The sequence below is a fragment of the Alexandromys fortis genome, unplaced genomic scaffold (assembly GCF_014885135.2).
Source record: "Alexandromys fortis isolate MF-2015 unplaced genomic scaffold, M_Fortis_MF-2015_v1.1 scaffold_357, whole genome shotgun sequence".
Taxonomy (NCBI): Eukaryota; Metazoa; Chordata; class Mammalia; order Rodentia; family Cricetidae; genus Alexandromys; species Alexandromys fortis.
This window is the reverse complement of record NW_026068228.1, coordinates 168,320-191,362: the sequence shown is the minus strand read 5'-3', so window position 1 is coordinate 191,362 and position 23,043 is coordinate 168,320. Positions and strand designations below refer to the sequence as shown.

General features: G+C 40.4%; 2 protein-coding genes across 2 annotated transcripts; both read right to left on the bottom strand.

Annotated features, from left to right (window-relative positions):
• Positions 1-12,026: 12,026 nt before the first annotated feature.
• On the bottom strand, positions 12,027-12,743 carry LOC126493699 (uncharacterized; the record flags this gene model as incomplete). Its single annotated transcript, XM_050130783.1, has 1 exon — positions 12,027-12,743. A coding segment is annotated over one exon (717 nt), but the record flags the coding sequence as incomplete, so codon positions are not given.
• Positions 12,635-17,206, bottom strand: LOC126493701 (transcription factor BTF3-like). Its single transcript, XM_050130786.1, has one exon. The coding sequence runs from the start codon at positions 15,780-15,782 to the stop codon at positions 15,267-15,269; it is 516 nt and encodes a 171-aa protein (XP_049986743.1). The 5' UTR covers positions 15,783-17,206; the 3' UTR covers positions 12,635-15,266.
• Between the last annotated feature and the right edge of the window lie 5,837 nt (positions 17,207-23,043).

Here is a 23,043-nt window from a genome sequence, read left to right as displayed (position 1 = left end):
GAAAATTGGAACAAATACTGAGGGCAAAATTTTTTTCAGATAAAATGTTTTATAGCCCAGGTTGGCTTCCAGCTTGGTGTGTAGCCCAAACCACCTTCCAGCTGAGCCTCCTGCCTAGATCTAGCAAGACAAGAGGCAAGCAACAGCACACCCTGGTTTATGCGGTGCTTAGGATTGAACACAGGGCTTCTTGCAAACGAGGCAAGCACTCTACCAACTGAGCTGCTTCATTAACCTCCAAACAGATATTCATTGTTTTGCTTCGCTTTCTTGAGTGGCTGTCCAGTTGTCAGTGGTTCAGACTAGAAGCAGACTATCTGCTCATTTCTTTATTCACTTATTTGTATGATTGGCAGAGACCAAACCTAGAGCTTCAGAAAATGCTAAGCAAGCACTGTCACTGGGCCACACTCCAAGCCCTAGAAATAGACACTTTTTAAAGTGGTAAATCGTCAGCTTATAATTAACGGAGAACCAACATTTATTTACATTTTCCAGGTGTGTCTTCTGTTCTGCCATGTGTGTGCCACTTTGCTCCTCTGTCTTCCCCACCTCTCCATCACACTGGACTGGCATTGGGAGCTGCTGTGTATCATGCAGGATACGCTTTAGCCAAAGAACTTTCTTAATTTGCAAATGTTCATCGCAATGAGTTTTTGTTCTGGTTCAAGGCCTCTGACTTCTGCTACACTATCCATACTGGACCCTCACTGAAACTTCACTCAGTTGTCCTGCTGTTGCCCAGGGTCAGCTATGGTTCTACAGGCCTAGTCCCTTCACCTGGTTTAGGAGATCATAGATAGTATAGACTTTGGAGTGAGCCAACTCAAAGCCCCAAATATGGGCTTGGTCGTAGCTAAATGGCTCAGTCTGGGCCTCCACCATGAGCAATCCCTCAGGCAAGCCTCAGGGCCAGCTCCTGCATGCACGTAATTGGTGAGAGATGAGGTCAGCACTACTGCCTGTGGGCTTAGCTCTCCTGTTTCTGCTGCCAGTGAAAGGGGACATAGTTCTTCCAGGACGGTTAAAGATCCAGGCCTGCTCTCTTGCACCTTTGGTACTGGGGCCAGTACGGGGGAGGGGGCAGTTTTCCTGATGAGGCAGCAGGCAAGGGGTGGGACCAGCTCTCTGGTGCCCAGACCACCAGGGCCAGCGCTCTCATGGCTCATGATGGTAACATGGGCCATGGACATCAACACAAACCCAACCATGGTCCTCAGCCACAGCCTGAGCCCGGATGTCCCCATGATCCTGAGTGGCTGCACAGGCAACATCATGGCCCTCAGATACCAATATGGCCTCAGATGGCAGCCCAGACCTGGGGCATCTGCATGGGCCACAGACATCATCATATACTCCAGTTATGGTAGGGCCATAGAATCTATGGCCTTCTGCTGCAGCTGGGGCCTGGATGTCACCATGGCCTTGGGTGACAGCACAGGCCACTTGGTTCAGTACGGCCGTGACAGCAGTGTGGCCCTCGAAGTCCATCCACCTTAATTCAAAATCACATGTGAAAATAATTGTAGCAGATTATAATTTATGGTAGAGGGAATATTGAAATATCTACGCATGAGCAGGCTTAGAAAATGGGAACAATTGGACCTGCAAGACTACTTAGCAGGTAAGGTGCTTGTTCCCAGTCATGAAGACCTGAACTTGATCCAGGGCATACACATTGTAAGTGAAGAGAACGAACTTCAACTGATTGCCCCATTCACAGCTAGGCCCAGCTTTCATCTCAGGGTTCTTCTGTGGGGAAGAACCAGGAATATCTGAAAGACCTTTGTAGTCTTTCTCTGGAAGTTGCTCACCAGCCAATCATCTATAATGTATAGGGCTGGACCCTCACCAAGACTCCTCAGATATCCTGCTGTTGCCCCTAGTCATGGAGATCCCGCTGTTAGGGTTCCTTCAGTGGTCTTATGGCATGCCACCGCCCAAACCACCCTGCTGTTTTCATCTCTCCTGAGCCAGCACCCTTCCAGTGTACCAAATCCTTTTTAAGAATCAGTGTGTTGGAACTGGGGATGTAGCTCAGTTGGTAGAGTCCTTGCTCAGCAAATGTGAACTTCAGGGTTCTAGCTCCAGAACTGCATAAACCTTGTATGGGGGCACATTCCTGAAAGTGGAGACAGGAGGATCAGAAGCTGAGTTATCCTTGACTATGTGGTGAATTCAAATGTAGAAGGAGACTGCTCATTCGTTCCTGAATAATCACACAAAACCTATATTAATTGCAACACTGTTGAGCCAATGACTCTAGCATATTCCTAGCTAGCTCTTACATCTTAAATTAACACATTTCTATCAATTTGTGTATAGACATGAGGCTGTGGCCTACTGGTAAGGTTCCTAAGGTTCCAGCATGTCCTTTTCCTTTGGCAGCTACATGACATTTCCCTAACTCTGTCTCTTCTGTCTCTGTCTCTGTCTCTCTCTCTCTGTGTCTCTCTGTCTCTCTCTCTCTGTTCTAATTTCATGCCTTGCTTTACTCTATTAATCCATTGGTCAAATCAGCTTCTTTATTAACCAATGGTAATAAAACATATTCACATCATACAGAGGGGAATCCCACATCATTCATGACCGGCCTTGCCATTACAATCAGGCCGTGTACTCTGCTCAAGCATCCACATTATAAAACAGTGGTTCTTTTCAGGATGTACATTGTCTCAGGAGACTCCATTTTAGAAGCAGCTGTTTACTTTATTTTGAGGGAGAAGGATGACTGCAGGCCCTGGGTAAACCCAGATCCTGCACCATCTGTCAGGTAGCACCCATTCAGGATAGACTGATCACTGACTTTTGAGAGGAGAAAGGAAGCCACCCTCAAAGTCTCTTGGGCTGAACTGAGGCCGTAGAGGCACATGGAAATATGAAAATCCTATCAGGAAAGCTAGGCCCAGGAATCCATTGGACATGGAAGACCAAGCAAAGTATGTAATTCTCTTATACGAACCTCATAAAGACACCTAACACTGCCTTGCTAAGGCTCCACAGCAACTTACCTACCATCTGATACCGTGTGTGTGCCTCAAAGACACAGGACTTCCTGAATGTTCCTGCTTCTCTTTGGCCTGGTTTGCTGCTAGTGACACTGCTTACCTGATTGCCTGTGTGTCCACTTATTTGCCCTTCTAGACCTGGGCCTGGCCTCCCATTTCCTTATCCAGACCACTTCCAACTATTACCTAGCAGCTGAACTCTGCAGCTTCTCAAACTGACTTTCGGCCGCTCCCTCCGGGCACTGGTCTGGTTCCTTATCTTATCAACGGGGACTTTTTGCTCAGTTCACTGCTGAAGCTTCTTGAACTACTCTGAGACTTGTGGTATAAAAGATAATGTTAGTAATTGAGAGTTGAATAAAAGAAACTGAGTGGCCAGGATTCCAAGGTAGTCATATTAAATTGCAAATTTCTGTCATTGAAACTGCTAAGTTTCCTGAATGTGTTGTGGTTCAGTATATTCCGACATTGTGGAAAGACAAAAATGTTCATGTTCCTCTGTGTTTCTACCAGAGTATGCTCATAGCACTGGGCTACATGAAACCCTGTTTTTTCAAAACAGCAGCAGCAGCAACAACAACAACACAAAACAACAGTGTGCTCATTATATCTTCATTTCATAATACATTTGGTACTTTTGGGACTTTGGTACCCCTTACTCTTTTAGCCTCAGATATGGCCTTAAACATGATGTAGATATCTAAACACACTATCATTGATACTTTGTTGGGTGAATAAAAGCCAGCTAATTATATCACTTTATTACTGTTGTTTTTTTTTTTTCATGATACAGTTTCTTTGTGTAGCCTTGGCTTACCTGAAACTCACTCTGTAGACCAGGCTGGCCTCGAACTCACAGAGATCTGCCTGCCTCTGCCTTCCAAGTGCTGGGATTAAAGATATGCACTATTATGCTCAGCATATATCATTTTATTTAATAGGAAAGAGGTTTAAAATAATTGTCTGGCTTTTAATAATACTGAAAGGAGTGTGTGTGTGTGTGTGTGTGTGTGTGTAGATCAGAGATCAATTTGGGGTATCATTCCAGAACTTTCTACCTTATTTTCTGATACAGGGACAAACACGGGGACCTACAGCTCTCTAATTATACTAGGTTAACATCCTAGAGCAAGCATTTAACAGACTGAGTTATATCATCCCAGACACAAAACATCCATTCTTTAAAAAAATAATTAATTTTTAAATTCAATATATTTTGATCATATTATTTTCGCTTCCCACTCCCTGCTCACCCAACATCATGTTTGTACTGGTTGTTTCTCAAAAAAAAAAAAAAAAAAAAAACCAAACAAACAAAATAAGAGAATGAAAGAAAAAGATAAGACAAAAAAATACCAAAACACAGCACGTGTGCACACACACACACACACAATGGAATTCATGCTGTGTTGGCCAACTACACCTGGGCATGAGACCTGCCCTGGAGTGTAGCTGACATATCCAATGACACTCTGTTGAAGAAAACTCAGTTTCTCTTTGCCAGTGGGTAACAATTGCAAATAGTTTCCTGGTTAGTGATGGCATTCCAAGTTCGCTTCTTCCTGTTAGTGCTGAGACTCCCTGACTCCTCTGCAAGTCTTGGGCATGCTGTCACAATCTCTGATTTCAGATGTGTATCAGTCCTGCTGTGCCTGGAAGACACTGTTTCCTCTGGCTCTTAAATCTTTCACCCCCTCTTCTCAATAGATCCCCGAATCTTGAGGCTCCAGAGAGATTTGCTTAAGATACTGAGTTTTCCAAAGTCTCTCACTGTCTGTGGGTCTTTGTGTTAATTCATAATTTGATGCTTATCTAAATAGATGTTGATGATCATTTTATTAATTATCATATTTTGTCTCTAAAAAATGTTTTTAAGGAGCTAGAGATATGAATAAAATAATACCTAGTAATGAAACAAATGGTTCCTATGGTTAATATTGATTTGATGTTTTGCTTTTATAAGGATAGAATCCACGGCCTTCCCTGTGTTAGGAAGTGTTCTAACACTGTGCATAGCCCCGACTCAATGTTTACTTAGTTCGAAAAGAAGTTATTTTCTAAACTGCATGTAGTTCACTCTCAGACCCAGACATGGTTCTTGGCACAAGCCCGGTTTCTGGATGTCACCACAACTCCAGGTGGTAAGCAGGCCTCCCACACCAACCTACTCCTCACTTCCTGCATTTCTTTCATCCTGCTTCTTTTCACAGCACATCAACCATTCCGCTTCGCTTTCTCTCCCTTGTCTCCACTGCACATTTGCTCATCATGATGGGACCCATCTGCCCAACACCACAAAGTGCCTGGAGGGCCTGTACACTTCTCACCAGCCCGGGCCTTGAAGTCCTAGGCTGGCCTGTGGGTGGCTAGAACCTGTTAGTGTCTTTGGAGAGCAGAAAGTATTAATTTTTCTGTATTCTAATTTACCTATTTCTTCTTTTATGGATCATGCTTTTGGTATCATATTTAAGAAGCTTTTCTCTTACTCAGTGTCACAGTGTTATATGACAAAACTTTTCCTAGGAACCTACCATACACACATCTACTCACCCCGCATATGGAGGCCACACAGACAAAGACAGTATGGATAGCACCAGAGTTCATGGAGGTGAACCCACGAGTTTTATTGGTATTACTTACAGGAATATAGGTGAGGAGTTACTCACAGGAGTTGGAATAACTCAAAGACAGCTGCATCACCGTAGTCAACTCCAGCACAGGTAACAGCGTTTAAAAGCTTGGAGCCTGCAGCCAGCTCAACAGGTTGAGGTCTGTCTTTTCCAGGCGTCTCAGTTGGTTCGAACCTCTACCAGGCAGCGTGGTTGGTTTCTGTTTCTTTCAGGCAGCTAGTTTGGTCTCAGAGTCTTTTTTGCAGCTCGGCTTCATTCATCTGAGGGGTCTCTCAGCTTCTATTGCTTACACTGGGCAGGAAGGAGCCTAGTTAACCTAGTCAGTGTCTGGGGCTTCCTGAACCTATTTTCAGCTGTTTACCTCCCTGTTTAAAGAGCTTCCCTGAAGGGTAGAACATTTCGATTTTGGAGGAAACTGGTGTGCATAGGTGTGTGTGTGTGTGTGTGTGTGTGTGTGTGTGTATGTGAGTATGTTTGTGTCCTTCATGTGTGTATGGGAGTATGTGCGGGGTGCCTGTAGAGGCCAGAAGAGAGTGGCAGATGCCCCAAGGATGGAGTTAACAGGCAGTTATAAGCTCCCTAACATGGCTGCTTCCAACTAAATTGGGTCCTCTGGAAGATAAGCAAGTACTGTTAAGCGCGAAGTATCTCTAGCTCTCCTTGGTATCATTTTAAAATCTATGGAATGTTTCCTCTGTCATCCGGCTAGATGTTTATTATTTTTTCTTTGACAGTTTTAGTTTCACTGATTGTTTTCGTGTTTAACTACAAAATAATTTTCACTGTAAGCTTGCTTATTTATACAAATTTATTGCATTTTATTTCATTGATTTTTTTTTCTAATCTGCATTTTAATCTGCTTGGTTTGGAGTGCATTTTCTCTTTTGTAATTGTATATCATAAGGGAGAAACCAAGACTGTCAGTTCTTTCCTAATGTTAGCTTTCATTGCTATAAATTTTTTTCTAAGTATGGATTTAGTGGCTCCCACAAATTTTAACATGTTTTGTGTTCATTGGGCTCAAAATGTTCCAAATTTTTTTTGGAAGTTTTTAAAAACAAGGTATTACTATATAGCCCCTTTGGGCCTGAAGCTCACAATGTAGGCCAGGGTGTCCTTGAACACCTACCTGATCCTCTTGGTGTAGCTTCCAAAGTACCAGGATCTGTATCACTATATTTGTTCTCATTTGATTACAGTCTAAACTCAACGATTGCTTAGAATTGCTATGTTCAAGGCAAATACATGAATCATATATGATATACATATTATCTAAACTCAATATTTTAATAATTTTCATTTAATCTTTGAAAATTTCATGCAAGAATACAGTATATCTTTTTGAAGAGGAAAGTCTTACAAGTGTCAGGTCATACTCTATCACAGAGGGAAGTCAGAAAAGGAAAGGAGAGGCAGAAACTGGAGCAGAAGCTGTGGAGGAGTGCTGCTTACTGGTTTGCCCTTCCTGGCTTGCTCAATTTGTTCTCTTATAGAACCCAGGATCACCTATCCATACATGTCAATGCCCACAGTGGTCTGGGCCCTCACACATCAATCATCAATCAAGAAAATGCTCTACAGACTAGCCTACAGGCCAATCCTGTGGAGGCATTTTCTTGATCAAAATTTCCTCTTCCCAGGTGACTCCACCTTGTGGCAAGTTGACATAAAACTAGCTGGCACACTTTCCCAAGCATAGGTCAGAGGCTATTTACCAGGGCGAGGATAACTAATTATTGGCTATGCCACCGAAGAAAATAATATTTCCCATCCTTTCTAGCATTATTTGCCAAGTGTTCCCCAAGGAGAGTGTGTCTTTATGGGCTTCTTCCTGTTCAAATAAAAGGCCTCATCACGTGTAGGTTATGTGCAGACAATAACAGCTGCACCGAGTTCACGAGTGCAACAGCTATGTCAAGGGTCATGGAACTCCTTAAATGAAGTAAAGTCTCTATGTGTTCCTATGCTGCTGTGCAGTCATTTGTAACCGCTTTCATCAGCAACACGCCATCAGTGGGGCTCATTCCCAATTTAAATAATTAGCTATTTTTTTAAAAAAAAAGTCCCCTAATCATTCACATCATATCTTGTTGCTTCTTTATGTACACTGACGCAATATAACCGAATTTGCCAAGGAGAGCATCAGAGGAAGGTCAAGCTCAAAAGATGTTCCAAAGAGAGCTCCAAACAGTCCTGTCATATAGTTGTAACTTGACCCATTTTCTGTGCTAAACACTTGGTTAACATCTCTCTTTGTTCCTTAGAAATTCCAGGACAGATAAGTTTGGCACTCTTCCATTACATAAAGAACTTGAATCAAATGATTCCAAGCAGAAGGAAGAATTGGCCTTGAGTCTAGGGAGGACCCCCAGACTATCTTAATCTTCATTATGTTCATTAATTTCAGAAGAAATTGACTGTTGTAAACTGAGGCCTGGAAAGTGGTCGCGATTGTGAAACTAGCAGACTAGCAGACACTATCCTTCTAGGTAATTCGAAACCTAGCTTTGAAGTGTGCCACCTGGCTTTATTTTAACTGACTGTAAGATTGTTCTGAAGATCCACAACCCCCTCTTTTATTGAAAGTAGAATCTTTTCCCATACAGAATATTCTGATTAGAGTTTCCCCTTTCTGTACTCCTTCCGGTTCCCCCCCCCCGTGAGAACACAGTCCAAGAAATACCATAATTTGAATGAATTAATATTTATTAATATATGCATATTTAAATTTATTGAGATCTTTCATGGTTCATGGTATGATCTATTTTGGTATATTGCCTATATATACTTGAACAGAAGATACATTCTTCTATTTTTGGAATGACTATGCGAGAAATGGTCTGTTTTTGTACATTTTGTTTTCTTACTGTTTTGTGTTTTCTTAACATCTGAGTTAGGGTTCCTATTGTAATAAATTTTCATGACTAAAAGCAACTTGGGGAGGAAAGGATTATTTCGGTTTGCAATTATCAGGTCACATTCAATCACCAAGAGAAGTCAGTGCAGGAACCCAAGACAGGATCTTGGAGACAGAAACAGAAACAGAGGCCAATGGGGGCAGGGTTTACTGCTTTGCTGGCTTGCTAATAATCATGGCATGCCCAGCCTGTTTGTTTATACAAACCCAGAACCATCAGCTCAGGGATGGCACCACTCACAATAGGCTGGGACTTTCCGCATTAATCACTGTCTTATATTTGAAGTGGATTCATTGTGAGTCATACATAATTGTCTTTTTCCGTCATGTGACACTCTCTACCTATTAGCCAGTCTGTGTCTCTCTGTCTCTGCCTCTGTCTTTGGTGTCTCAATCTGCTTCTCTGTCTCTCTCTCTCTCTCTGTATGCCTGTGTATCTGTCTGTTTCTCTCTCTCTCTCTCTCTCTCTCTCTCTCTCTCTCTCTCTCTCTCTCTCTCTGTGTGTGTGTGTGTATGCTAGCAACTGAACCTACGGCCATGTGTTCTACTACTAAGCTCCATACCCAGAAATTTGTTTTAAAAGAAAAAGAAAAGCTTTTTTTTTTGAATTGAAAGAGTGGTTCATTGTTGTTAATTTCATGTAGTTCTGCCTTGTTTTTCTTTGTCTTGTATAATGGGAGACCACAGCACAAAGAGAAGTGTACAAAACATTTATTTAATAAGAAGCAAGTGCAAATCTTTCTGTTCTGGAAGCTATCCTGTGTGCAGAACAGTTAGTAGCATCTAATGAGAGCAGCCTGATTACCTTTAAGATTGGGACTGTTGGCATTTGGTCATAGACAGGGTGGGGTGAGTCAGTAGGTCTTTGAAGTTCAAAGCACTCTTTCCTCACCGAGTAACAGCTCTCTATGGAATCCACACCAGGCTGCAGGTGGTCTAGGGAGAGGCTAGAGTATATAGTGTGGAAAGTTAATCAGAGGGGAGACTCCATATGCAGTTATGGAGAAGTCATTTTTTCATGCTGGTTTGGGAAATTTTGGCAATGTGGCTGTTAAGGTACATCGACACTCTTGTAAGAAGGCCGCCACTAGGGCTCACATAAAGAAGCCCTCACTTGTAAGGAAGCCCACTAAGTTCATTAATTTACCATGATGATTTTGGATGAATTTTTACCTTCCTTTATATGTATGCCTGAGGTAAACTCCTTTTGCATATACATGAAATATACAATATTTGGCATTTTGTATATAGATTCTTGGAATTAGCATATTAGTATGGCCTATACATGTTAAAGCACATAACAGTAGTTTTTAGTACTTTCCATTAGGGTTTCTTCTTTTCACAGGTAAATACCGTTTTACTGGATATGAATAGATGGCATTTTTTTTTCACATAATCATCCATAGCCCTATTTTTGTTTTTCTCTTTGCACCTTCTCTTACTTGTGATCAATTGCATCCAAAACTATTATGTTGAAAATTGTAGAAATAAATAATTCAGAAGTTTTATGTTACTTTTATTACAATGCAGTATTTTAATATATTAGTAGTTATTGACATTACTCTTTTACTGTGACTTACTTATAAATTATATTTATTGCAGATAAGCAGGTGTAGGAAAACAATATAGAATACATATGTTTAGTACTATCTACAGTTTCAATCACTATGGGCTTTGGAAAATCTTCCCTGTGATTAAACAGAGTATCACATGTATGTGTGTATATACACACACACACATATAATGTTGTTATTTGATTATTGCTTTAATTATTAAACCTGAACTATTATGCAAAAAAGGATTAAAAAGAAGAGTAAGATATGGTCAAAAGCAACAGGGAAATCCAATGTATAATATACTCATGCACAGTCAGGACTTGAGGATTGCAGATTATTCTGGTAGGCCTGGCTTTAATGGGATTAGGCAGGGAATCCATATAGTAGCAGAGATGCAGGAAATAGGTCTTTGTGCTTAGACATTGCCCTGGTGAAGAAAGTTATGTAAATCTAACAAGGAAAATCAGAAGCCCTACGCCTTCTGTGTACGTATATGTGTGTGTGTGTGTGTGTGTGTGTGTGTGTGTGTGTGTGTGTGTTACAGCCATGTAGATTGGTCTTCTTGTGGGACTCCTAACAATGGCAATAGGGGCTATCTCTGATGCTGTTGCCTACTTTGGGGACCCTTTCTGCCTACCAGATTACCTCATCCAGCCTAAATAAAACAGGAGATGCCTAGTCACTGCAACTTGATATTCCGTGATTGACTGAAATCCATGGGAGGCCCACCCTTTTCTGAAGAGAAACGGAGGAGGAAGAGTGGATGGAGTACAAGGCATGATGGAGAGGGATGGGTTACCTCCTAGATTGCTGGGAGTTTCCATTTTCCTAGGTTTATAGCTCATCCCAGAGATGTCCCAGAAGCCAGTTGTCTCTCTCATTACTCTCTCTCCATTTTCCCCTCACCTGATCCTTCTTGTTCCCATTCCTTGCCCCCATCTAGACCCCTCTCCCACCCATCAGTGATGTCTATTCTATTACCCTTTCACAGTGAGATGCTCAAGCCCCATTGTGACCCCTTGTTAATTAGCTTCTCCCTGTGCCTGTGATTGTAGCATGGTTATCTTACAGCTAATATTCACTTATACGTGAGTACATACAATAATTGTCTTTCTGGGTCTGGGTTACCTCACTCAGGATGACCTTTTCTAGTTCTACCCATTTCCAAGCAAATTCTTTTTTACTTTATAAAATGGCCTACATTCTATGGATGCCAAGCATGCTATATCCTTATGTGAAGTGGGGTATATTTGAAGTTAGTGAGATTGCACAGTGGCTATGTAAGCTTGCCGCCAAGCTTAATGTGGGTTTGAACCCAGTGTTTCTGAAGGTAAAAACAAGAAAAACAACTCGGACAAGCAGCCCTCTGATCTTTACACCATATTTTCTGTGAGAGCACACTGGGAATGCTCGGCAATTTGTGAAACTCAAAAACAGAAAGATATGCATGACTGTCCAGTCTACAGCATAGTCTTCCTACTACATGACAAGGGAACACACTATCTGCAGAGCTAACACTAGGAAGTCCAGCTCTGCCTTCAGGAGACCTGAGTTTCAGAGTGTCTCCAGACAGAATTGTGTTTACTTTTCTGTTTATGTGTCAGCTTCCTTACAAACCTTCTTTCACTTGATATGTATCCTGTGATAAATATCTTTGCAACATGCATTTCACCATTACTTTTCCCTGCTACTGCCTGTCGGAAATATCTGAATGCATGATCGTGACCTTCAGAGATTAGGATACGAAAATACCCAAAGAAAGAAACAGGTTAGACAGAGGAGGAAGTCATTTAGACAGACCAAGAAAATAAAGTTGATGCTTTATTGAATGAGTTGAGAACTACAAGAGTTTTTATATGAATAAGAACTTTCTTCTAGGAACCTTCTGACAGATGTTGCAAATGTAGTTCTCACTTCATATCTCTTCAATGGCCACTATGGAAGCACACTTGGTCTTCACCTGATTCTTTAGTTTCAAAGAGTTTATCTCAAAGAGAAAGAAGGTAACACCAAAGAGTGACATGGTGGCAATCAGTACCCCTACTGGGAACACAACAGTATAGTGTTTGCTTATTAAGGCTTCTTTTTTAACTGGAAAGTCAGGTGGAAAGTCAAGAGTGGTTTGGCCATAATGTTCTACAAAGTGGTTCCAGCTCACAGAAACAAGTGTGAAGATGCTGCTAACACACAAAACTAAGGCAGCACCCTTGTAGCAATATAACTGCATCTCAATAAATGGGTCTTTCATGCAGTCAATATAAATGGCGATTGCACTGATAATCAGAACTACAGGCATCATCGAAACAGCCCACATTATAAGGGTCTGTGCGCACTGAAATTCAGGTGAAATGGTCCACGTGGAATTGATAGGGGTGTGCACCAGAATCTTGGTTACAGTGCCTGAAACATTAAATTCTTGAGGGTAGTAAGCTTCCCAAAGTCCAAAAGACACGAATTGCACACGCTTGTCATTGAATTCCCAGAGGCGCCAGAATTGGCTGCTTACTATGACTGTCTCAAACAGCAAGGCTGATAGGCAGCAAAGAAGGCCACCAAACTTGAAGAAGCACTCCTTCGCATTGGCAAGTCTGAAAATGAAATTGAACAAGTATATAGTCAAGTCAGGAACACAAGGGACAGTGGAAAACAAAATGAGTCATGGTTTACAGAGCAATAAGTTCTCATACCTTGTCCTTGCTGTCACATAAAGTTGTATTTAATTAATATACTTATGGCCAAAGTTCCCTCTATAAGAGGTTTTGATTAGCGATTTCACTATTTATCTATCAAATGCTGAAATGTGCAGATTTGTTAACTAAACATGTTAATGCTTGGAATTAATACTCAATAATTTACAACACATGTTAAATGGCGTTTAATTAAGCAGTGTTTACAATACACAAATAAGATAAATAGTTTAAATGGGAGGTATAAGCAGAAGAATGCACAAATATCTATAAATTATGGTAGTGAACTTACACAAATTTAATTCACCTATATTGTCTTCTATATTTCTACATGCGTATGCTAGTGTATGTGTTATCGGAAAACATATTGGAAAACCCGAATTATTATTATGTGACCAAAATTAAAATCTGTATGTGAAACATGAGCCCTCATGGATATTTCAATCATTTCCCATGACTTACTCAAACATACACATTAGAAAATTACCTTCATTTCATTGCTGAATATGAAGTGTCCCAACTGTCTTGTGTGAGAAACTATCTTCTCCAGCACCAAATTAATACTATATGTTTACTGTATGCACCAATTTATTTAGACCACTTATTGGTTCATAAGTAGGGTTAATGGATGTAGGGTTAATGTTCATGAATACCTATGCCCTGAAGGATGTCACTGTGTTCTTGAGCATAAATAAAGTTCAGGCATGTACATGATAACATTGCCACCTCCAATGCAGAAGGTTTGAGTGCACTACAAACTGTACCTCCTTGCCACAAAAATTTCCCTACCAGCTTCCCACTATTCCACATTCTCTGTGGAATGTACTTCCTAACAGGGTGAATGCAGTAGCTCTACTAAACTGGGAAGTCATAGCAGCAAGGTGTCTTTAAAATCTAGTATGAATTGAGTAACACCCTACCCATGCCCTCTTCCTTGTTAAGGCAGATCTGAGCCTTTTGATGTCAGAATCAGTGAGTTTTGAAGCACAACCAGAATCAGGGTGGGAAATTCTGTTGTGCAAGACAAATGAGCTAGCATGGCAAGATTTAGTTTTGCCCATGTCTGAAACCTATGGAGGAGGTGCTTATGCTTCATAAAGATCCGATTTGAAACCCCCCATGAAGCTCATCTTAAGCTTTTACCTTTGTTTGTCAAGGAGGAAGAGATCCATTTGAGAAATGTCGAGATCATAAATATCTTCCAAATAGCAGGAAATGATGAACAGACAGGGAGTCACACAAGAGTTGAATCACCTTCAGTAAAAGAAGTTCTGTTAGGCAGATATTTCAGCTCAGAATGGTGTCTCACCATCAACCCCTGGTTCACACAAACCAACCCCTTCCTCTGCTTTGCTTAGTTGAAGCCTCATTTATATTCTTCAGGGATATTAGCCCATCTGATAGTCCTGACCCTCCAATGAGATTCACACAATCATTACCCCATTATATAAACAGAAAAAAACACAGAAAGTCTAATTCACATCCTCAGTTTCAGGAAACTACAAATGTATAAAGGTCAACACAGGCTACAGCGCCTTCACAGCTCCACAGGGATTCCCAGTACTTATATTCGGTAGGATTTACTGACACAGACACGACATCAACAAAGAGTTGAATCTTAGGTCATTGACTTCTTTGACCTTCTATGTCTCCTGAAATTGAAAGCTTTTAACAGAAACCATGTAGAAAACATAAAATACTTGCCTCTCTCCCCTTCTATGAAGGCCAATGCTAGTGACTGCCCAGTATGAGAGTGACTTTAAAAATTCTTGTTTCCGTAGCTACCGGAGATGAATGTCACATTATGAGCAAAGAACCAGAGTCAAGACATATAGTCTTAAAGGGCCAGGGTGGCTAATGTCCCTCTCATATGTACAAACCTTTAGAGATATAATTAATCTATTAAAGGTATAAATTAATCTAGGATTAATTTGAAAAAATTCTCATAAAATAAATTTATCATGATTTCTCCCTTCAACAACGTTTTCTACTCCCTTTGTTTCCCACATCTCTACCTGCCCACTTGTTCAATCTTTGCTTTCTCTATCTCTCTGAAAAAAATCTTAATACTAGAAAGACGAAAATACAAAATGAACACATGGCATAAGGTTTGCATTGGCCAGCTACTGCTTGTTATGAAGCCTACACTGGAATGTATTGAGTATTCCCAGTTATATTCCATTGAAGAAAACTGATTTTCTTTTTATTTTTTTCTAGGCAAAGAATTTTATTAACCCTTTTCCAAACTTTATTCCCAGGCTTCTTCAGCTTAATTCGCTGCAAAGAATGAATTGTGTTTAAGTAAAAACTGAAAAGAGCTGCAGTGTCCAAGGGGCTTGGGCTTAAAAATATTAGCGATCTAGGTTTGATCAAATCCATAAACAAAAGACCTTTAAAAAGCAGCCATGATATAAAATAGCAGCTCCTGTAACTTCTGCAAGTGTCAGTTCTTCAGAAGTCGCCTCCGTTCAGTTTGCCTCATTCTTAGAAGCCTCATCAAAATTCTCCACCAGATCTGGGACTTCATCATCATCGTCCTCTCCAGTAGCAAGGGCTGCTTTTCCATCCACAGATTGTTTGGGCAGAGCTTCAGCCAGTCTCCTTAAACTAGTCAGACTGTCTGCCCCAAGCTGGTTTAGAATGCTGGGAAGCATTTCTGTCAGTTGCTTTGTCTCGGCGTGGCCTGTAACGGTGAAGGTGTTTGCTGCCAGAGACGCCTGAACTTTAGGGTTGTTAAAATGGAACACTGTTCCTTGGTTTGTGAACATGTTCACCTCTTCAATACTAGAGATACTGTTCACTCCTAACTTCTTTAAGGGGAACTGCAGTTGTTTTTTTTTTTTTTTTTCTTTTTTTTTTTTTTTTTCATCTGCTGTGGCTGTTCTATGAACCACCTTCTTTCTGCGAGCAGTTCCTTTCTCACCAATGCGCACTTGTACCTGCAGCTTGGCCAGTTTTTCCTGGTTCACGATCGTTTCTTTCATCTTGTCAGAGTGGAAATGGGGCCGCGAGGGGGACTAGGGTTTGCACTCAGGGGGTCTCGGGCGGACCGGCTGAGATAAGGTGATAAGGTGCACACACGCGGGGACACAAGATGGCGGCTAGAGGCTTATTCATTTATTATGTATACCACATTCCTTCCATGTGAGCTTGCAGGCCAGACAAGAGCAACAGATCTCATTATAGATGGCTGTGCGCCACCATGTGGTTGCTGGGAATTGAACTCAGGAACTCTGGAAGAGCAGTCAGTGCTCTTAACCTCTGAGCCATCTCTCCAGCCCTGCTTTTGTTTTCTTGAAACAGGGTTTTTCTGTGTATCTCTGACTGTCCTGGAACTCACTCTGTAGACCAGGCTGGCCTTAAACTTACAGAGATCCACCTACCTCTGCCTCCAGAGTGCTGGAATTAAAGGCACATACTACCACCGCCCAGAGCAGCATCTTATAGAGTCCTGGATGGCCTTGTACTGATGACTTGATTACTTTGAAAATTTAGACTATTTTTTATTTTCTACATATTTATTATATATTTCCCACATTTTATGATGTTAATTTAATTCTATTAGGAAATAATATTTTCAGCAACTTTAGGTTTATTAATACATGCTTATAAACTAGCATATTTTCTATTTTGGAATAGTCTTAATAGGCTTGAGGAATGTCTGCTTGTTGTTACTGATTATAGTGCCCATTAGATGCTTGTTACTCTAGTTGTTGTATAGTTCTCCATTGTTCTTAATAATGACTTTAGGTATGAACTTATCAAAGTCCTTCCCAAATAATTGTAATCTTTTCAGAAAGAATATCTATGGTTTGAAGAGTGTACCTAAGCCAGAGTGGATAAGTGTAACAAGCCACTTCGTGCATAGTAACACCTTATCTACCAGTGATGCTAAGAGAACATGGCTTCCTACGCCATTTCAACTTTTCCAACATTTATGTAGAAGTTTTGCCCTATCGATTCTCTGAAGCAGAGCTCCCACCCTATGTTTGGTAGGTAGTCCTCTAGTCTACACTTGATTGGAATAGCACTTATATGAGATTGGAATATGGGAGATGAGAGGTACTGGTGGACTTTGCAGGGTATGAAACCACAGACTAGATGTGGGATTTTGAGCCTCCCTGTTGCAAAGGTCTAGAGTATAGCTTACTATATAAAACTGGTTAGATAGAATAAATTAAGAGTTATGGTATTTGACATTTGGTAGATTTTATGTTTGTGTTGGCCTGCAACTCACCATCCTGCTACTTCACCTTCTTAAGCACTGGTATCTTAGGGTTTCTATTGCTGTGAAGAGACACCATGCCCACGGCAATTCTTATAAAGGAAAACATTTAACTTGGGCTGACTTACAGTTCAGAGGTTTAATCTAGTATTGTCATGGTAGGAAGCATGGCAGCATGCAGGCAGACATGGTGCTAGAGAAGGAGCTGAGAGTTCTACATCTTGATTCACAAGCAACAGGAATAAAGAGATACTAGGCCTGGCTTGGGCTTTTGAAACCTCAGAGGCCACCCTCAGTAAAACACTTCCTCAAACAAGGTCACACCTATGCCAACAGAGTTACCTCCTATTCCTTCTCAAATAGTGCCACTCCCCAATAACTAAGAATTCAAATATATGAGCCTGTGTGGGCCATTTGTATTCAAACCACCACAACAAGGATAACAGATAGGCATCACCACACATAGATGTAATTTAGTATATTTTCTTAAACAAATGACATACTTTTCCTTTTGTTTTTATGACAACTTCTATGTGTTTATGTAATTGTCACTGAACTGTAGTATTTCTCTGGGAAGTGTGTTCATTAAGAGCCTCTGGGATCCCTTCTAAGTGTTCATTCTTGACTCTCTCTCCATGAGTAATGACCACATGCATATCCATATATTTTCCTACAGACCATCACATAATTTTAAAATGTACATCTTCAGATCATTCTTCTTTCCTAATCTTCATATCAGTGTACTCTGTACTTTTGCATATCTCTTATTTAATTCCAACTCAGTACTAGAAACACCTAAAACGAATCTCATATTCCTGTATAACTAATATTCTTCTAATAGATTTCACCGAAGGGAGTAGCATCATCAATTTCATTACTCTAGTAAGTTAGCTTCAATTATATTTGTTATATTAATTTCTTTCTTTCTTCCATATTTAATTAGTCTGCTCAAAGTCCTCCTAAATTCTTGTTTAGGACACTATAATTTATGACCTGGAAAATTAATGTTAGCATCTTCTTATCCCTTTAAAATAATATTCACTCTTCAAATTGAGGTATTAGCTCTCTGCAAGTCCTTGAATAATTCAGATATGAATTTATGTTATCTATCCTTTCCCCCATCCAAATATTCACTTTTTAAAATTTTAAAAGAATTTTATACTTGAGTATACAGTATTTGCATCACTTCTGCCCTCGCCCTCTTTTTTTTTTTTTTTTAAGGTTTACTTATTTATTACGTATACAGTGTTCTGCCTCCATGTATGCCTGCAGGCCAGAAGAGGGCACCAGATCTCATTATAGATGGTTGTGAGCCACCATGTAGTTGCTGGGATTGAACTGAGGACCTCTGGAATGGCAGACAGTGGTCTTACCTCTGAGCCATATCTCCAACCCCCTCTCTCTTCCTCTCAATTCCTCCCATATCCCCTCAAAGCCCCTCTCAATTTAATGACCTCTTCTTCTATATTATTACCACATATACATATATCTTTTTCTCTCTTACCCTGTCTAACACACACACACACACACACACACACACACACACACACACACACACCTTGAGTCAATTTAGTTTGGACTAAATGTTGTTGTTTATATTTATTTAGGACTGACCATTTGGTATTGCAGAACCTATCATGAGGCTTGCCCTTGCACAAAGCAGATTCTCTCTCCTCAGCAACCATTGACTTCCTCTAGCTTTTCATTTCACAGAAGGGACTCGTGAAAATTTCCCCATTTATGCTGGCGTGTTGTGGTGATTTGAATGAAAATGGCTCCCATAGGCTCATAGGGAGTGGCACTCTTTGGATGTGTGGCCTTGTTGGAGGAAGTGCATCACTGGGTGTGGACTTTGAAGTTTCAGAAGCTCAATCAAGGTCCAGCATCACCTTCTCCCTGCTGCTTGTGGATAAAAACAAAGAACTCTCAGCTCCTTCTCTAGTACCATGTCTGTCTGCATGCCATCATGACTATGATGGACTCTACCTCTGTAAGAAAACCCCAATTAAGTTCTTTCCTTTATAAGAGTTGCCATGTTCATGGTGCCTCTTCACAGCAATAGAAATCCTAAGACACTTGTCAACTGTTATATGCAGGTCTATGCAAGCAATCACATTCTTGAACGTTCTTGGATATTGCTATATCCTTGGATGTTTAGAAGACACTATTTTGCAGAAGTAGTCCTGCTCCTCTGGCTCTTACAATTGTTCTGCTCCCTCTTCTGTGATGTCCCCTGAGTCTTAGGTGTAGGGGTTGTTCTGTAGATAACCTATAGGGTATGGGTACCCCAAACCACATATTCTTTGCCTTTTTAGCAGTTGTAGATCTCTGTGGTCATTTCTACCTGCTAAAGAAAGAAACTTATTTGATGAGGGATAAGAACTTCACCTAACTCTGGGTATAAATATTTAGAATACAGTTGGAGGCTATATTAATTTAGGAAAATGCCAGTAGTTGGTCCTCTTCTAGCAACTATGGCCTCTCCTCCCATGGATTTTTGCCAAGTTTTACAATATGAAGAATGAGCTCCCACCTATTGAGCAGGTCTTAAGTCCAATCAGACAACTGTTACTTGCTCTTATAATATTAGTACCACTATTATATCTCTCTTGCTATCCAGCCATTTTTCTTCCTTTGAGGCCCCTTATTCAGCTCCTAGGCTCAATTTTCAAATGGGCCATTTTTATTGTTTGTTTTAAGTTCTTTGTCTATTTTGGATTTTAATATTCTGTCAGATGTATAGATGGCAAAGATTCTCTCCCATTTTGTGGGTGTCATCCTCAGCCAGTTGACTATTTCTTTAGCTGTACAAAAGCTTTTCAGTTTCATGAAGTCCAACTTGTCAACTTTTGTCCCTAATTCTTGGGCAAATGGAGTCCTATTCAGGAAGTCCTTTCCCACACACCTATATCATGTAGGACATACCCATGTTTTCTTCACACAGTTTCAAAGTTTCAGCTTTCATATTTAGGTCTTTGATACCTTTGGAGATTGTGTTTGTGCAAAGTGATAGACATGGATCTAATTTCATTCCTCTACATGTGGACATCCAGTTTTCCCAGGACCATTCTCACTGAATATGTTATTTTTTCCCCCAGTGTGCATTTTTGACACTGTTGTCAAATACCAGATGGCTTTAGTTATGTGCACTCCTGTCCGAGTCTTCTATTTTGTTAGATTGATCTACATGTCTTGTTCTAGGTCAGTACCATGCTGTTTTTGGAATATATGGCATTCTGATATACCTGAAGAGCTGGTGGTGTAATCTCTCCAGCTCTGTTTTTGTTCCCTCAGGATTTCGTGGGATATCCAGGATCTTTTGCACTCCTATGAAAAATTAAGATATTTATGTCTATTTCTGTGAATAATGTGATGGGAATTTTTATTGGGATTGCATTGAATCTATAAAAAGGTTTTAGTAGGAAGGTCCTTTATACAATATTAACTCTGCCAATCCATAAGCATGTGAGGTCTTTCTGCCTTTTAGTGTCTTCTTCAATTTCTTCAGAGCTTTATAGTTTTCACTATAGATATCTTTCACCTTCTTGGTTAGCTTTATTTCTGGATATGTTGTTTTATTTGAGGCTATTGTGGATAGGAGTGTTTCTATAGTCTCCATTTCACTTATGTTGGTTTTGGTACATAAAGGGACTACTGGTTTTTTTCTAAGTTGATTTTGTATCTTGTAACTTTGTAAAGAGTTAGTCATTTCTAGAAGTTTTCTTGTGGAATTGGGCTATCCTGTTGTGCTGGCTAGTTTGATGTCAAGTTGACACAAGTCATGGTCATAGTGTTTCATCATAGCAACAATAACCCTAACTAAGACACCTATACATAATATATAATCTACTTATAGGTATAGGTTAACTTCTTTTTCTGTTTGTATCACTTTCATTTCTTTCTCTTGTCTTATTACTCTGTATAGGGCTTCCAGCATTATACTGAAAAGGATTGGAAGTATTGGCAGCCCTGTCTCATTCATGAATTCAATGGGATTAAGTTTTCTTCATTTAAAATGTTGGCTATGTGCTTTGGAAATCAATATGGCAGTTTCTCAGAAAAACGGGACTTGATCTACCTGAAGACCCAACTGTACCACTCCTGGGCATATACTCAAAGGATGCTCCACTATACCACAAGGACACTTGCTTGGCTACCCTCATTGCAGCTTTATTCATAATAGGCAGAAACACAAACAACCTAGATGTCCCTCAACCAAAGAACAGATAAAGAAAATCTGGCACATTTACACAATACAGTATTACTCAGCTGTAAAAAAAAAAAATAACATCAGGAAATTTGCAGCCAAACGGATAGAACTCAAAAAATTCATCTTGAGTGAGGAAACCCAGACCCAGAAAGACAAACATGGTATATACTCACCTGTTAGTGGATACTAGCTGTAAAGTAAAGGATAACCATGCTACAATCCACAGACCCAGAGAGGCGAGGTAAGAAGGAAGGCTCAAAGGGAACACAGGGATCTCCCTGGGAAGGTGAAACAGAAGAGGTCTTAAGGGTGGCCTAGGGGCATGTGCGGATGGGAACAGGAAGGATTAGGTGGGAGTAGAGGGAGGGAGTACTAGGAGAGATAATTAGATTTGGAGAGCATTTGGGGGGTGAGGTAGAAACCTAGTGCAATGGAAATTTCTAGGAATCCACCAGGGTGACCCTATTGAAGACTCCTAGTAATGGGGGATATGGAACCTGAACCTTTTGTAATGGTTACAAAAAATGGAATCTTTTGTAACCAGACTGGAGCAAAGCATAATTGTCATCAGAGAGGCTTCATTCAGTAACTGATGGGAGCAGGTGCAGAGATCCACAGCCAAACATTAGGCAGCGCTCAGGGAATTCTGCAGAAGGCTTTTATCATGAAATCATGTTAGATTTTGTCAATGTCCTTTTCTACAGCTATTGAGATGATCATATGATTTTTTTCTTAAGTCCATTTATGTGATTCATTACTTTTATTGAATTACATATGTCGAATCATCTCTGCATGTATCATTCGGGATAAATCCAACTTGAGTATAGTTCTCTCTTTTTGTTTTGTATTTGCTTGGCTTTAGTATTTGAGTAATGCTGGCTTCCTAGAAGGAGTTAGGAAGTGCTCCTTCTGTTTCTAGTTTTTTAAATAATTGAAGAAGTAATTCCTGTAAATCTTACTTAATGATTACTTAATTGAATTCTGCTGTGTAGCCACTTGGTCCTGGGTTTCTTTAAGTTCTTTTCTTTTAGCTTTTTACTGTTTCAATGTTCATATTTGTTATAAGTCTGTTTCAGTTGTTGATCTCTTCTTCATTTAACCTTTATGGTATGGATTGTAGCCCAAATACTAAAAACCCAGAGAAAGATATAGGGGTTAAATCTGAAGATCAGAGAAGCAGAGCAGTAAGCCACTAGAGAGACGTTTTTATCTCTATTAATACTCAGACCAAAGGGGCGATTCCTCAGACTGCCTAGACTGCACTGTGTCTCCACCAAACCTCAGACTCCACACTCCACTGAGTTCCTGTCTCTTCCCCTTTATATTCCTCTCTCCACCCAGCCTCATCGCTCCTGTCTCCACCTCCCTAGTGCTGGGATTCAAGGTGTGTGACTCCCAAACACTGGGATTAAAGGTGTGAGCCACCACCATCTGGGTCTGTTTCTGGGTCCATCCTGTATAGCCCAGGGTAGCCTTGAACTCACAGAAATCAGTCTGCCTCGCTTAAAGTCCTGGGATTAAAGGTGTGTGCCACCACTCTCTGGCCACTAGAGGCTTCATTTTGCACTCTAATCTTCAGGCAAGCTTTATTTATTAAAACACAAATAAAATACCACCACAGTAGATAAATGTGGAAATTCATTCATTTTCTTAAAAGGCTTTCCAGCTTTACTGAATATGTATTTTTAAAGTGTTCCCTTATCATTTTTCTAATTTCTTTGGTGTGTTTCATAGTGTTTCCCAATGTCACTTCCCTTTTTCCTTTTAGTGAATTAAGTTCAGGGTCTGCCAATGTTGTTTGTATTTCCAA